General features: G+C 40.2%; 1 protein-coding gene across 2 annotated transcripts in view; it reads right to left on the bottom strand.

The window, feature by feature from the left end:
- Positions 1 to 9,587: 9,587 nt before the first annotated feature.
- The window catches only part of ube2f (ubiquitin-conjugating enzyme E2F (putative)), a 50,468-nt gene continuing 47,734 nt past the window's right edge, over positions 9,588 to 12,321 (bottom strand). For both annotated transcript variants that reach the window (XM_085249083.1, XM_085249082.1), the window contains one exon: positions 9,588 to 9,844. In XM_085249083.1, the coding sequence (XP_085105209.1) occupies positions 9,794 to 9,844 (51 nt within the window). In that variant the 3' untranslated portion in view covers positions 9,588 to 9,793. The remainder of the gene's footprint in view (positions 9,845 to 12,321) is intronic.

The following is a 12,321-nucleotide window of genomic DNA, read 5'->3' as shown; positions in this document are numbered from 1 at the left end:
AAGATGTTCTATGTCCTGTTCTGTTTGTATTTGTGTTTTTTTTCTGCTGTTACAACCAAATTTCCCCCTGTTTGACAATTAAAGGATTATTCTATTCTATTCTATTCTATATTCAACTTCACATCATATTAAAATCAGTGCATTAAAGGCAGCTGAAAAACTGTAGCAGCACAACCTGACTGCATTGTGTTATCACTGGAATTTAAATGTATGCAGGTAGAAATACAAAAAATGTTTTTCTCACTTGCTGGGACTGCCGCTGATAGATCGCAGATTGGAAAACCGATCAGTTACATTTGTAAGCTATATATCATTCATACACTCGAGCCATCAACAAACGAAAGTGTTTTCCACATCTCCTTCATCAGCCTGTTGGAGAGTGTAAGCAGTGAACACGTTGAAATGTGCCAAAGGTTTCAGAGCCCTGATGTTCAGCTGTCACGTTTGAATAAACAGCAGCGCAGAGCGGTAAAAGAAATATAGCATCCTTCTTTTCAGCTCATTTCACTTATAATGATTATGGATTCACAGGATTAACAGTTCTTTCATGCAACATCCCTGTTCTGTTTTACTGTTATATTTCTTTAATATTCTTTATCTAGGCCCTTCATCACCTGTTCATCTGATCGGTCTGTGATGGGAGTAGGCAGCCCTCCATTGGTCCATTTTGCATGAAAGAAGAGCCAAAAAGTCCTTTTTATGAGAGCATGCTGCTCAGTTGCTGGTTGTTACAGCCTGGTCTAGGGGTACAGGAGCGCCTGGGTGAAACAATCCAAACAGCCACCTTGATCCAAATTATGGCCAGGGCCGTAACACTGCTAATGGTGGCCCAATCGGTTATTAGGTTTAGGGGGCAATCACCTTTTCAGGGCCATGTAGGTTTGGATTTTTTCCCCTTAATCATAAACACTTTCATTTAGAAACTGCATTTTGAGTTTACTTGTGTTATCTTTGTCTCATATTTAACTTTGTTTGATGATCTGAAACATTTAAGTGTGACAAACATACAAAAATATAGGAAATCAGAAAGGGGGCAAACACTTTCTCACACCATCTCTGATGGGTTTTAGGTTTTGTAAGACAGATCACACAAAAAGAGGCTGGCTATGTTGAACTTGATAACAAAATGTACTAGCGTGCCTAATAAAGCCATGCATTTTTTTGACAGTGACTCTATATCTACACTTTAATTAGATTTGCATGGTATGTTATTTGCTAGACTGAAAAACATACTAATGCAACATATATTAATATGCGGTATTATCTGCATGTCGTTTCGCAGAGAACGTCATTCCTCCAACTTATAAAAACGAGCTCAGCTCAAACTACTGAGACAGGAGTTACAGAAACATGTGTGACTTAAGAAAAGCGGAAATTCCTGATCTAAAAAAGGAAAAGTAGGAAAGAAAATGCAGACAAAAAGACCTCAGCTCAAGCACTACATGAGAGCCTAACTAATATTCAGACTGGGATTATGCATTTGCTCACACAGGACCTCCATCACAAACACAGTCTGTCATGTTAACTTCTCAACCCAAAGATGGAAGTCGAAAGTAAAACCTCTGCAACTTTCAGTTTTTTTCTCTCATTACCAGCTGTGATAAACAGTTGTTGTTTTCATGTGTGAAAAACTAAGCACACCCCTTACTGTTTCTATATTAAGGAGGAGGGAAAGTAACAGCCAGATGACTGATTAACTGATCGTTGGTAAGTGTTAAAGTGACGTTTGCTGATCTAAAGTTCATAACACGACTCACCTGAAATGCTGTGGTGGGACTTTAAGGAAGGGTTTCCATAAACAAGTCAACCAGAAAATCACTTCAAGTTATTATTACTAAAGCTATAATAATCGCTGGAATGTGAAATTCATAGAGAAACTCCCAGATCCTTCTACTGACCGCTGCGACACACCTGCACCAGGGTAAACCTCCGCCTGCCCCACTCCTGCTAAACAGGTGAAAACAGAGCAACAGGACCGCTGAGTCTTTGATTTTATTTATTTTCTGCTCTGTTTTACTTGCATCTATTTGAAAGAGTGAGTGTAAACACAAAAAACTATTTTATTTGCTTTACTTCATATGTTTCATATGTTGTTTGTTTAATTTAAGACAAAAAAAATAAATGAATGAGAGGTAAAACTTGAGGGGGTAGGGACAAATAAGTAAATACTTCTGCCTACTCCTTTTCAAACAAATAATGGAATGATATTTTGTAATGATTGTGAAGGCACATGTTTGAAATGTTTGAAATAAAAATGAACTGAACTATTTTATGTGATGGAATATGAAGAAAATAGGTTTAAATGTTAAACAAATTTCTTCCAGTCAGAGAATGTTGCATATAATTTAATTTTTGCTTGATGCATAAAGTTAAAAGATTAAAACTAATAAAACAAGTTTTAAAAAGAGACTTTTCCATTTGATTACATTTTGTATGATGGATTATGCAGAAAAATTAAAATTGGGATGAAAGATCTATCACTTTATCACCTATTCAGGGTGTAAATCATGTTTTAAAAAGTAACTAAGTAACTAATTACTTTTGAAAATAAGTTATCAGTAAAGTAACGGGATTACTTTTTCGGGAAGTAATCAGTAATTAGCTACTGATTACTTTTTTCAAGTAACTTGACCAACACTGCTAATAAGTCACATAGGGTGTTAATGGGTGTGGAGGATCACGGCTGTCTGTGCCACAGAGACTTTTTACTTGAGTTTTCCTCACAGTGCTCCAGCCCAGCGCTGCAATTTTGTTCAGAACCAGTGAGCGGTAAATAGCTGAAGAAATGAGATACAGCTTGGAAACAGCTAGAAGCAGCGAGCGTGGCCGACGAACGGAAGTTTGCACGCAGCTGAGTGATGGAAAGACAGAGAAGCAGCAGAGAAATAAGCAGCTGACATCGAACGCCCACCAGGGCACCAACACAAACGCACAAATAGACAGATGGACAGAGAAAACAAACACGCACAACACTCACATTTACAGAGAATTAAGACACAAAGAAAATTGCACAACTCTCTGACATCGGCTCTTAATCTCCAGCGTCGGTGCTGACTGACATTTCCAATAACCTGCAATTTTCTCCCCGCACTCTATACGAGTGTGTCTGCACTGACCTGCCTTCCATATTTAGACAAAACTTTTACTCTGCTGCACGTAATGTGCTGCAGATGCTGCAGACAGCCAGAAAAATGAGAAGGTAAAAAAAACAAAAAGTAAAAAAATAATGGTACTGCCACTGAAAGGGGAGAAACATGATATTTTGTTCTGTAACAGCCACCATAAGATAACCTGATGTGCATGTCAGCAGGAAGTGAGAGCGCACATACTGTAGGTAGATAATGATCCTGTTCAGACTGTTCTTCAGTGAGTGCCTAAAAATAAAAACCACTGTTGCTCTGATGTAACCCCTGAACCTCCCGTGCCCTTCAGCGAATGCACACACAGGAAACTCACACTGGATGCTGATGGGCGCAAATACAATTTACATCCTCTGATTATCTTGTCTGCTACACTGGTTTCACTGCACATCTCGGGATCGGATCGCTGCATCTGTTGTTGTTGTTTGGAAGAGGGGGAAAAGAGGAGAGATGGGAAGTAATTGTATGTGTGGGTGAGAGATGCCTGAAGATGAGGAGGAAAAGAGAGGGTATCAAATTTAAGCTCTGACAGGATTTTCAGTTTAGATAAACATGAGCACTCCTGGCTTTACGCGTGAATTACTTCAGACACACAAGGGTGACGAACGCTTGGTTTAACTGCTGATCATCCGACAAAGTTTTTTTTTTCTTTTTAATTCTACAGTGCTGGTTTTAACTATAAATGGAGCAGTTGTTAGGTAATATGTAATGCCCTTAAAACTACAGTTGCTGCTCAGGTAGTGAGGTTCAATTACATAACATGCAACAGCATCACTCAGCTGAAAAGCCACAGAGTAAAAAACAAATAATTTCAAAAGTATCTAAAATGATTTAACGCTCCAATGTACCACAGAGACATTGATGATAATTATAAATTATCTGGATCTGGAGTGAACGCATGCAGTTTAATCCTTTAAGTTATCTCTAATCTTTAAAAGTAGAGTAACTGCACAAATTATTTCTGATTTGGAATTTCATTTCACACGTAGTGTACATTTATATTAATATATATTTTCCTATACGCTGATTAACCGATTTGTTGTTCTTTTACGACTCACTTCCTCATAAAACGTTAGGTATTTAAATTTAATTCAACATAATTTTATTTATATAGAATTTAATCACAATATCAGGTAATGTTATCAGGTAAAGACCCCGCAATAATAATAATAATACAGAAAACCGCAGCAATCAGACGACCTCCCTATGAGCAAATACTTGGTGAAAGTGGGAATGAAAAACTCCCATTTAACAGGAATCTCTGGGTTGAAGGGAGGAAGACAGGACAAAAGATGCACTGTGGAAGAGATAATGATTGAAACTGAATTATAATTAGTACAGTTAAGTTATATTATAGGATATTTTAGTCAGACAGTACTTAGTAATGCTTTATTTTTGATTTGATGCACATGCTTTACTGCATTTTAGGTACAGTGAACTTATCATGTTAATTAAACCAGTTTGATAGTTCACTTTGTGGCTTTATCCTGCAATCAGCCATTAGAAGACAGGCACACTGTGGTCATAAAAGGCGCACATGATCAGCAGTGATGCTCAGTTGGTACTAAGGACCCCAAAGTGTGCAAATGAAACATTTCCCCATACCACCAGCCTGAACTGTTGAGGTAAGACAGGATGGAGCTGTGCTTTTATGGTGTTCTGACCTAACTGTGATCCTGCCATCCGAATGTTGGAGCAAAAATTGGTGAGCCTGTACAAATTGCAGCCTCAGCTTCCTGTTCTTAGCTGACAGGAGCGGCACCCGGTGCGATCCTCTGCTGCTTTTGCCCATCTGTTGAAGGTTTGTTGCACCTTGGTGGTAATGAGCAGTTATTTGAGTTACTGTTGCATTCCAGCTCGAAGCAGGCTGACCATCATCCTCTGACCTCTGGCATCAACAAGGCATTTTCTCCCAGAGAACTGCTGCTTGTGGACTTTACCACCACTGTTAAAGTGTTAAAGTGTCCAGTGAGTGTATTTTGAATAAGAATCAGACCGACCAATCCGACCAATCACTGGAGCCCATTAATCTCTTCCCTAACGCAGCAGACAGGTGTGGAGTCCACATGGTTTCAAGTTCCCCATTATGTTTTTATTGCATTAGTATTTATTTATTTACAGCCTGCTTTTAAAGGATATGGAAACATCTGCTTAAAGATAATTGAGTGTGGGTGGAGAGGACTCGATTGGTTAGATTATATTCAGGCTGAACAGTCACTGTAGGTGAGCGGGGCCTGGAATACCCAGGGAACTGGAGAAATATGATTTATAGCACTCAGCCTTCTCATTATTTGGTTGAGGCTGTCAGCTGTCACTGCACACACAGGAAATCCACAAGGCTGCATAGCCACAGGGCACGGGAACAGTGCGACTGCGCATCCTCCAAAACCCGCCGTAATGACAGGCTGTGGGGATGACTGACAGACGTCAGCACTGTCTGCGTCCCTTTTCCATTCAAGTCAAAGCTTTGAAAGGCTGACGGTTGTGTGCTGAATGTACACTTCGTGTGCACGTATGCACAAATGTGTGAGAAGCAAATGCACAGAAGGAGAAAAGCAGCAAACACATTTAATATTTTTTGTAAACACTCAAAAAATTTTGTTACTCCTTTTAATCATTTACTCCACATTTTTATTTAAAGTCATTTAAAGTACCTTTCAATGCTTTAAAAAAATTGCATATTGGTAAAGTGAAGAATTACTTGTGATACCCGTGTCTCATAATTTCTACTCAGCCTGGTTTTAGCTCACCTCAGAGCTTCCTTTATTTCCAGACATGCTCAGTTTGGATTAGTCTGATAACAGAACTACAACCACAGAATGGGCGCTACACAGAAGCTGTTATGTACATATATAATTACTTTGTTAACGGTCAGCCTCAAGCAGCCACTTAACTAGTGTCACAGTCAATGGTTGGAGACAGCAGCGCGGCAGCAGACAGTTAAAATAATCATCCTTTGTGAAGTGACACAGACACAGCACACGTCACCAAACGCTCGATCAACACAAGAAACAAGACACGTTAGTTTCATTTATATACTCTTTAATATATCTTAAAAAATGGATATACAATCTGAGAAAGAAAATGTCGAGGATCTGAAGAAGAACAGATTGTTAATCTCGTTCCTCTGGCCCTGGAGTTTAACTGAAGCGAAGACATTTCCAGAGAAACATCCGAAGAAGAGGAGAAAACAAAACAAATTACCTCCAACAACACAAACTGCCAAACTAAAGGACACCGATAACAAGATCTCCAACAGCAAGCAAAAGTATTATTAAGGCCAAGAAAAAGCACTGAGTGTTGGGCTGAGGCAAAAACTACCGAGACAATTTGTTGCCAATTAATGAAGCGTGGTGTAGCCAGATCTGGGACTGCTGTCACTCTGTTTTTAAACTCCTGGGTCTTTTATTTTGGCAGAGTCGGGTGCTTTGTGTTGTTGTGTTTGCTAAGAAAATAAAAATGATCTGAGCTGATGAATCCAGATTTTAAAAAAGAAAGAGGAAACCAGAGCATGCTAACAAGTCACATCGTCTCCACAAGTCACACTGTAACTGCCCACACACACACAGACACACTCCAGGAGCACAAACTGTCATTTTTGTTAATCTTACACGCACACTTCCTACACAAAAATTCAATCTTCTGCCTCTACATTTCCACATCCTCGGTAGACTGCAACACTCGCGCACAGACGTTTTCCTCATGCAGACGTGAAAACAAAGCTGAACAGGTGAAAACAGGCGATGCTTACAGACTCAAACCGGAGGCACAGCAATAGCCAGGGCCGGGCAAACGACACACGCTCACACACACACACATAAAAACACAATCACTAGCCAAAACCCACAGCAGCAGAGGTTCATGGAGACATTATCTAGTTAGTCCAGAATTCCTAGCGGCCATCCCACAAAGCATAATCTGCTCTAGTCAACCGAGAGGCGCAAATATAGTTTAACTAGTTAACTAGCACTCGAGGTAGCAATTTAATCCAGTGTCAAACATGTCAACTGCCTCAAGAGTGTTTCCCACCAAATCTGTGCAGTTTTTTTAACCTCCCCTTTTCCCCAGTGTTTGACTGTGACCGAGCCTGCAGAGCTCCACACATTTATTAGACCCCCCCATCCCCCCACCCCCAGGGTAAGGTTTACCCCACTGCTGCCCTAAATCAAAAGTATTAGTAATGACCAAAATCATTGTTTATGTTTCTGTAATGCTTAATCCTGCAGTACACACAAGCTCTTAATCAAAATTGGATTTTTAAATGGTAAAATATAGTTATTGTTATGATCCCTGACATTTTAAATTTCCTGTTTCACAAAAACGCTGAAAAAGTAAATCACAATTATTAGCAATTATTGTTATTATTTTTATTAAGATGCCAAATTACATGTTAACTTGCATTACTGAATAGAAAAATTCGTTTTAGTTGTTGAATGTGATGTCTCAGAGAAGTGCTGCAGATCAAATTCACCTATAAAAATGTAAAATCGGTTTGTTTTTGCATAAACAAAGAAAAAAAAACATATTTTTGACAGAATTCTCAAATATTTGTGATTCCTGTTTTTATGACAGGCGTTCCAATGGCTTTGTTAAGTACTGCACTTTCATAGATTTCATAGATGTCCAGAATGACGCCTTCCTGCAGTCTCTAACAGATCTAAAGCCACTTACATTAGCTAGCTAGTAATCCTGCTAGCATGTCATCTTGCCATCTGTTTTCATGCAATCTGGAAACCTGCCTTTTAAAGTAGCTGCTTGAACCAGCGTTCAAGTCTTCTGGGCTTCTGATGCACCCAGTGGAGATATATTTGGGCCAAGTTTTCACATTCTTTTGGCCAGTTATGACTTACACCTGCATGCAACTACAGCCTGCTCACCGATCAGTTGAACTCTGGCTACAAACAATAACAGCAGACTCTGCACGTCTGTATGCAGATATCATTTACAGAGTGGTCTTTATGAACCTCTGCTATTGTTTTCTCCACACACATTCAGATAGTGAAATCATACAGTCTGCTTACAAAGGGGGAGAGACTGAAATGGCGCCATTTTTAGAAAGATACAGTCAGCTCGGAAATCTCCCTAAGGGAGCAGAACGAGGGGGTTTGTGCAGATCAGTCAAAAACCTCAATATCAGTTTGGCTCAGCACTGAACAGTGACTATAAAGTAAAAAAAAATGACTGAGTTTAAAAGTTGTAAGGCTTTCTTTGCACCTATTGATCTTCATTGGAGACATTTTCACACATGAACTCTGGAGAATGTCAGGACTGTCTGGTGGGATACGATACACTCTGCAGCTACCGGAGCAGGCAGGAGGGAGTGCTTGCTGTGAATTCACCTGACAGTCACCTGTTCTTTTCGCAGCTCACTTTAAAGATCATTGAAAGGTGGCTGCACGTCTCTCAATAATCTTTGGAACAGTTCGGAGCTGCAGTGCACGTGGTTGATGACAAAATGACTCAAGATCGTTCTTCAAGTGTTGCCTACGTACATCCAGGAGGTCATTTGGAGTCGTGTTTAAGGTTTCCTCCAACTTTTCTTTCTTTGACAGATTCTTTACCGTGTTTAGCACTTTGTTGCTTAGTGCTGTTATCAGACTCTTATGTCATCACTTCTTTAAAACCAGTCGTTGTTTCGCTTACATGAAGAGCCAGCATGCCAGAAGTTTTGACTGTACTGTTTTAACCTCTCCATCTGCAACACAGAACTTCACATGTGCGCTCACCTGTGCTGTGTGTGTGTGTGTGTGTGTGTGCGTGCGTGCGTGCGTAACAGAGACAGATGCAGTAAAAAAGACAAAGAAGTGAAGAGGGCAGTGGTGCAGAGACAAGAGATGAAGTTGAAAAATGAACAGTGCATTTGGCTGTTTTTGTGGCAGTATTTTATGTCACTGGAACTGAAAACACACAGCTGTGTCTGCGTGTGTGTGTGTGTGTGTGTGTGTGTGTACACATGCAGAGAGAATGACATTAAAATGGGTCAGTGTGGTCATTCACATGCTGTCTAATGGGGCTGGGGGCTGCAGGCTTTTCAACTTCCAACCAATGTGTGTTTTTCCATGTGCTCACCTTTTACTGCAGGCTGTGACTGCGTGTGTGTGTGTGTGTGTGAACTCACATGCATTTTCACTTTAGTGACACAAACATGGCAGGCACTGGAACAGAGAACTGACAGTAACAGATAATCTTCCTCTTGAGTCATCAAATTTAAAAATAGCCAAGCGTGACTTGTTGTCTTCTTCAGTTAAACATCGCATCCAATTCCATCGCCACGTGGCTCGTGTCCGACGGGCTCGTCAGCGGGGTGGCGTCATTCGTGTGTCTTGCCACAACAGACAGACACTGTGGTCACTGTAACCCTCGGCCGATTAACTAAAGCGTTATTTTCTTGTGTATGTAAGTCCTCTCTTCAACGTGTGACTTTTTTTTAAATTTTTATTTCATTCCTGCGATGTGAAGTTTATTGCAATTGGGTGAACAGAAGAGGCGGGGCGTCGCCAGAGCTGTGGTGTCGAGAGGGAGGGGAGTGGTACGAGTCAAAGAGTCAGCTGCTGATTCACACATGTGGGAGGGGAGTTGGCCAAGAGAAGCAGAGGCAAGGTAGAGCAGTTTGGTTAGTTGGTGCAGGCTGCAGCGGGTCACCAATGCTTTTATCATCTGGCGTAATGCTTGATGTAATCTTGAACCTTATTCCGAAAGTCCTCCTGAGGACAGAGAAGGTAAAGAGAAGAAAAGAGTTAGATGGGAAAACTAGAAGTAAAAATGTTGCTGTGTTGCTTTTTCCCCATTTAAAACCAAAAATGGCAAAAAAACACAAACACTGATCTAACTGAAGATATTTTAATGTACTTTTTAGGTCGCTATGCTAGTTTTGGACATATTAGACGCTGTAAGGCACTTTTTCATTCCACATGTTAACTTCTTGCCAAATAATTGGAAGCAAAACAAACAAAACAAAAAGACAAACAAGTGTAAGAAGTATGCACGAGGACTAGGCTAATCTGAGGCGACACTACACAAATGTAGATCCAGAAAAATCAAGGGTCATTTGAATTTTACTACACTGAAAATATGCAAATGACCTTCGGCAGATTTGTCAATTAATTTCTTGATGTACAGTGATGGCACCCTGCTAAAAATGCAACATGTATAGGGGTACAGTATGATGCATAAACACTGTTAAACAAGCAACAACAACAAGATAAATAACAGCCACTGTTGCAAAACTAGAATATTAATTTCACCAAATATTACATCTCTTTTAACTGTACTATGCACAGTATCAGTCCTATGCAGATGTTACACTGCAAGTAAATGTACGTAAAATCTACAAGCACAAAAACCCAAAACAAAAAGACAAACGTTTAAATTCTTACGTCTGATAGTTTAAAAATGAAATTCTTCAAGTTTTCCTCACTCGGGGCACATCTAGTGCCCGAGACGTGGAGTGCTTGACATCTTGATAATAACGACGTCTGTATCGAGTCGACGTTCCTTGGCCAGATCCCTTCTGGTCCTTAGTGTCTTCCTCTTTCCTTACCATGTGTCCCCCCCCCCCCTACTCGATCATGCCCCTTCAGGTTATGCTTGACATCGTTCCACCCCCACCCACCATGCACACCAGTCCTGTAAATGCCCCTCTGTCGTTACTTCGACTCATATCTCCTGGTGGCATCTGGTCCAATCAAGCTGTGTGTGACCTCCACTTTCCATCCTCTTTTTTCCCCTCCTCCGCTACCCGCTAGTTTTAGTCACGGTTTAAGTTTTCCATCCTTTAAAACCATTTGGCTTTTCTTGCCAACATCCTTTTCATCTTAACTTCTTTTTAATCCCATTATTCCTTTAAACACTGTTTCAATTCAATTTTATTCAGATAGCTTATACTTGCTTTACATTGTAGAGTAAAAACCTTATAATATTACAGAAAGATGTTTCAGCAAGCACTTTGTGACAGTCCAGAGACATTACAAGACTCACACACACTCTCACACACTCACACACACACTTTGAGGGTACAGGCTATTAATTTGAGCTGCAGCAGCTTTACTCTGTTGTGAAAAGGTTTCCTTTATTTGGTCTACACTAGAAAATGCAAGGTCAGGCTGTTAGCTACACACATTATAAATCATAGAAAGTGCTGTAACTGAGGTTGCTGCTCACACATAACAACAACACAGGGGACATTTTTTACTAGTATTAATGATGATGCAGGTATGACTCTGCACAGATTGCTAGCATTTCCCAAGTATGCGGACATGGGGTAGAAGTTAGGCCCCCCAAAAAGAGTTGAATCTGACTTAGGCCCTAAATAGCAGGTTAATCCTACTCTGTTTATTTAAATTTCTAATGAGAAACTATGTGCTACAGGCTCACATGGTCTTCTGCTGAATGTATTTTGAGTAAATGATCTTTTCCCCAAAGAACAGCACACAAATCATTCCAAACAGATGGATTTAATCTATCTGTGCTTTCAACTGGCCTTTTTTTTTTTGCTATAAATATTTAGCTAGCTTATTTGTGACTAAATTAATATTTGTGCACCCTTGGTTCCTAAGCATCCTCGTCTGTCGACCCACTTCTTAATATACCTCTGCTTTTTTCTTTTTTTTTTTTTTTTTAAAACCCATCCACCACCACAGGGTCCTGCCCTTGTCACAGAGTCCCCCCCTCTTGTCCAACCTTTCACATAAATGTGCCGTGCATTGACAACAACGCCCTTATTTATGCGTCAGGTCGAGCGGCCTGTTGGTTACGCACACATTTCTCTGAGGTCGCTGGAGTACAAACAAGAAATGGAGAGCATGAGAAAATAAAGAGTAAATGGGAAAGAGAAAGAGAGAGTCTGTGCACAAACAGGGGAGACGGCATTAATGCTGAAAAGTTGCCAGCAACCATAAAAGAATTGATGACAGCGGTCTGAGAATTGGTCCATGGAGGGATGATGGATCAGCTATTCTCTGTTGAGAGATTACTCCCTTAAGACTTTAATTAATGCTAGAAGAGGAATGAGCGCAGTGTGCTGGAGTCTGGGTACCCAAACTGCTTGTTTCTAAGTGAACCTACTATTTTGGTTTATTATATTGATATATATAGAGAGAGAGATCAGACCGTACTGACTAACATACTCAGCCAGTCACACTGCTTGGCTTGTGACCTCAGCTTAAAAAAAGCAAAGAGAGCT

Source organism: Mchenga conophoros, linkage group LG16 (genome assembly GCF_057382185.1).
Source record: "Mchenga conophoros isolate Kocher_MC1m ecotype Shallow Benthic linkage group LG16, M_conophoros_male_GT1.1, whole genome shotgun sequence".
In the NCBI taxonomy this organism is placed as follows: domain Eukaryota; kingdom Metazoa; phylum Chordata; class Actinopteri; order Cichliformes; family Cichlidae; genus Mchenga; species Mchenga conophoros.
This window is presented reverse-complemented; position numbering and strand designations above follow the sequence as displayed.